This window comes from Heterodontus francisci, chromosome 45 (assembly GCF_036365525.1).
Source record: "Heterodontus francisci isolate sHetFra1 chromosome 45, sHetFra1.hap1, whole genome shotgun sequence".
NCBI lineage: Eukaryota > Metazoa > Chordata > Chondrichthyes > Heterodontiformes > Heterodontidae > Heterodontus > Heterodontus francisci.
Window position 1 is genome coordinate 13,080,393 of NC_090415.1, and position 4,717 is coordinate 13,085,109.

The 4,717-nt window shown below is 43.9% G+C and overlaps 1 protein-coding gene across 1 annotated transcript; it reads right to left on the reverse strand.

Moving 5' to 3' along the window:
- Positions 1-610: 610 nt before the first annotated feature.
- On the reverse strand, positions 611-1,011 carry LOC137356328 (histone H2B 7-like). Its single transcript, XM_068022207.1, has one exon. The coding sequence runs from the start codon at positions 1,009-1,011 to the stop codon at positions 631-633; it is 381 nt and encodes a 126-aa protein (XP_067878308.1). The 3' UTR covers positions 611-630.
- Between the last annotated feature and the right edge of the window lie 3,706 nt (positions 1,012-4,717).

Below are 4,717 nucleotides of genomic sequence, written 5' to 3' on the forward strand. Positions count from 1 at the left end.
TACATTCTGACATCTATTCGGGTTTACTCTCTGTCCTTTTTGAAACCAGCGAGCAGAAAGTCTCTTTCACAACATTCTCCAACCGGGCACATTTCATGTCAATTTTCATAATAATACCGCATCACTGATGAACGATTGTTTGTTATTCGTGGGAGACAACAGCGGAGTGTAGATTTTCAGTGTCAGGTGTCAGCGTGTGAGACGGAGGGTTCCGACAACACCGGGGGGTTCTAGATAATGTAATTATTAATTTGTGAGGTCAAACTTGAACTGGGGAAATAAGTGACTGCGAACTGATGTATGTGCGTTAAATCAGCTTTTATTGTCGAAATACAAAAAAGGGGCCGAATATGAACACGTCCGAGAACAAACCTCACAAATGGTCAGTGGTCAGTAATTTATGTCCGGGACATTATTAGTTAGAGACAGAAAGATCGCACGGGCAGTGAAACTGCATTAACCAGAATCTATGGGAGTAAAACAGAGATCACAAAGGCAAGGACACTTGATATATAAATCAATATAAGTCGATACTATACAGACAATGTTGTAGCTTTTTCAGAGGAGTTGTGGGTGGCTCTTAAAAGAGCCTTTTTGTGTTTTGGGTGTGTTTCAGTACATTGCGGATATTTACTTGGAGCTGGTGTACTTGGTGACCGCCTTTGTACCTTCCGACACGGCGTGTTTGGCCAGCTCCCCGGGCAGCAGCAGGCGCACGGCGGTCTGGATCTCCCGGGAGCTGATGGTGCTGCGTTTGTTGTAATGGGCCAGGCGGGAAGCCTCACGGGCGATTCGCTCGAAAATATCATTCACAAACGAATTCATGATGCTCATGGCCTTGGAGGAGATGCCGGTGTCAGGGTGAACCTGCTTCATCACTTTGTACACGTAGATGGAGTAACTTTCTTTCCTGGATCTTCTCCGTTTCTTGCTGCCCTTTGTTGGCGCTTTCTTCAGAACTTTCTTGGCGCCCTTCTTGGAAGGTGCTGCAGTTTTCTTCTCGTCAACCATGATCACGATCAATCTCAGACACAGAATAAACAAAATTTCGCTCCAAGCTCGCTTTTTATAGACATCCCCTGAACCCTATGCTAATGAGGAATGGGAGAAGACCATGTTTATGATTGGCTGGTTTACAATGATGTCACTGCCTGATGTTCTGTATCTATCTGATTGGGTGTCTAAAGTAACCAATCACATTTTGTGCTTCTCACAGACACAAACTGTCGCAGCAGTCAGATCGTCCAAACCCCTTTGCCGGCCCTTATCCATCTGCATCAGTGACTTTCTGAGTCCCTCTTCCTCATCAACCATTTCTATTTTGCGAGTACGAACTCGTCTCTTTTTTCACTCTCTATAGTTCCCTTCCTTATCAGGATGTCGCGCCCCTCTGCACTTCCGTCCATCAACAGGACCGAATCGTCCAGTATCGTGGGTGTCAGATACATAAATGATTTGGAGGAAAGTATAGGTGGTCTGATTAGCAAGTTTGCAGACGACACTAAGATTGGTGGAGTAGCAGATAGTGAAGGGGTCTGTCAGAGAATACAGCAGAATATAAATAGATTGGAGAGTTGGGCAGAAAAATGGCAGATGGAGTTCAATCAGGGCAAATGCGAGGTGATGCATTTTGGAAGATCCAATTCAAGAGTGAATTATACAGTAAATGGAAAAGTCCTGGGGAAAATTGATGTACAGAGAGACTTGGGTGTTCAGGTCCATTGTTCCCTGAAGGTGGCAAAGCAGGTCAATAGGGTGGTCAAGAAGGCATACGGCATGCTTTCCTTCATCGGACGGGGTATTGAGTACAAGGGTTGGCAGGTCATGTTACAGTTGTCTAAGACTTTGGTTCGGCCACATTTGGAATACTGCGTGCAGTTCTGGTCGCCACATTACCAAAAGGATGTAGATGCTTTGGAGAGGGTGCAGAGGAGGTTCACCAGGATGTTGCCTGGTATGGAGGGCGTTAGCTATGAAGAGAGGTTGAGCAGATTAGGATTATTTTCATTAGAAAGACGGAGGTTGAGGGGGGACCTGATTGAGGTGTACAAAATCATGAGAGGAATAGACAGGGTGGATAGCAAGAAGCTTTTTCCCCAGAGTGGGGGACTCAATTACTAGGGGTCACAAGTTCAAAGTGAGAGGAGAAAAGTTTAGGGGGGATATGCGTGGAAAATTCTTTACACAGAGGGTGGTGGGTGCCTGGAATGTGTTGCCAGCGGAGGTGGTAGACGCGGGCACGATAGCGTCTTTTAAGATGTATCTAGACAGATACATGAATGGGCAGGAAGCAAAGAGATACAGACCCTAAGAAAATAGGCGACATGTTTAGATAGAGGATCTGGATCGGCGCAGGCTTGGAGGGCCGAAGGGCCTGTTCCTGTGCTGTAATTTTCTTTGTTCTTTGAGTGGGGCAAATGCGAGCATTGAAGTGCAAGTCCTTATCTCCATGTAGCGTGCCAAATAAGGTTGGTCAGCTGCAGTCAAAAGTAACCACATGAAAGATTTATATGACAGCGCTTCTGATATGTCTTCCTTTTTCCTCAACCGAGGATACCCATGTCCTCCCTTTCCACCCCATCAGCCTCCACATCCAAAGAATCATCCTCCGCCATTTCTGCCACCTCCAGCGTGATGCCACTACCAAATACATCTTCCCCTCCCTTCCCCTGTCAGCATTCCGAAGGGATCATTCCCTCCGCGACACCCTGGTCCACTCCTCCATTACCCCCACCACCTTGTCCCCTTCACATGGCACCTTCCCCTGCAATCACAGGAGATGTAATACCTGCCCATTTTACTCCTCTCTACTCACAATCCCAGGCCCCAAACACTCCTTTCGAGTGAAGCAGCGATTTACTTGTACTTCTTTCAATATGGTATACTGTATTCGCTGCTCACAATGTGGTCTCCTCTACATTGGGGAGACCAAACATATAATGGGTGACCGCTTTGCGTAACACCTCCGCTCAGTCCGAAAGCATGACCCCGAGCTTCCGGTTGCTTGTCATTACAACACTACCCCCTGCTTACATCTCTGTCCTGGGATTGCTGCAGTGTTCCAGTGAACATCAAGGTAAGCTCGAGGTACAGCATCTCATTTACTGATTAGGCACAATGCAACCTGCCAGACTGAGCATTGAGTTCAATAATTTCAGAGCATGACGGGCCCCCCAATTTACTTTTATTTTTAATTATTCTTTCCTTTTTATCTTTATTTTTATCTTTATTTTATTTTATATCACCTCAGTTGGTTCAGTTTGCTTACCCACTTTTTTTTCATATTTGTACTTGCGGCTGTTCAATTTTCATCCATTAACACCCTATCTGTACGAATGCTTTGTCTTTCAACACACCATTAACATAATGTTTGCCTTTGTTCCATGACCTTCTGGTCAGCTATTCTGTGACATTTCCCTTTCTACACCTTCTCCCATGTTATCTCTTGCCCCACCCCCGCTTTACTTGCTTAAAACCTTTCACATTTCTAATATTTACCAGTTCTGAAGAAGGGTCACTGACCTGAAATGTTAACTCTGCTTCTCTCTCCACAAATGCTGCCAAACCAGCTGAGTATATCCAGCATTTCTTGTTTTCATTATGAAAGATTTATATCGTGACCATTACATAATTCTGGCTGAAACTAGGCAAGGCAAGGGAACTTATTATTACTGGCGACAAATATTCAGGAAAGACAGGTCTGAAAAAATATGGAGGGTTGTGGAGTTGAAATAATTGATCAAATATAATATGATAACACTGGCAGGGATGATGTTTTTGAGGTGTTAACAAAAGCATCTATTTGGTCACATATGTGGAATATGGCAGGAGGAAATGCATGGACATTCTGGGGCGCGAAATATTTGTCCTTCCCTGCCGGACATGTGAGTGTGGGATTCATTCTGTGCCCATCAGTATGTGATATTTACCCGTGGCCTTTACTCCATATCTGTCAATCTATGGTCAATGATTTGGTCATTTCATTCAATAATTTTAATCTTCAATAGATGATTCTGTTTTATTTTTCTCTGTAACATTCAGTTTCTAAATGGGTGATGATGGGTTTTGTCTCTTAGTTTTATGCTCCTATCTATACTACTTAATACACAACTATTCTTTTGCACCTGAAAAGCTTGGATAGATGACTCTGGATTGTGTTCTGTAAGTAAGGGGTTGTTCTCCTTGGAGAAATGGAGATTGAGAGGAGGTTTGATAGAGGTGTATATAAGTTAGACAAGGATAACCTGTTCCCATTAGCTGATGGTACAAGGACTAGGAGACACAGACTGATGGTTTATTGCAAGAGATGGAAGGGAATGTGGGGAAGAACTTTTTATGTTTTACCTGCTGGACCTCGCTGTCCACAAGTGTGGTGGAAGGAGAGAGAATCAATGATTTCAATAAGAAACTGGATAAGCACTTGAAGGAAACAAACTTGCTGCAGGGCGAAGCTGATCAAGCAAGGAAGTGAATCTGATTGGATGTTGAGAATATTTTGGAAGCTTTCTTTCTGAATTTGCATTGACATTTTTAAGCTGCAAAATTCCACAGCACACTTGACCATCAACTTTAAGGGAGAAGAACATGAAGTTGAGAATATTTGTCGACTTCAATTCAGTCATGGCTTTTCATTTGTGACATTCTATGGCAAGGTTGCAGAAATATATTTGACCGCGAGTGGGCATTGCGATGACCGGGAATCTAATCTGGGTCAATT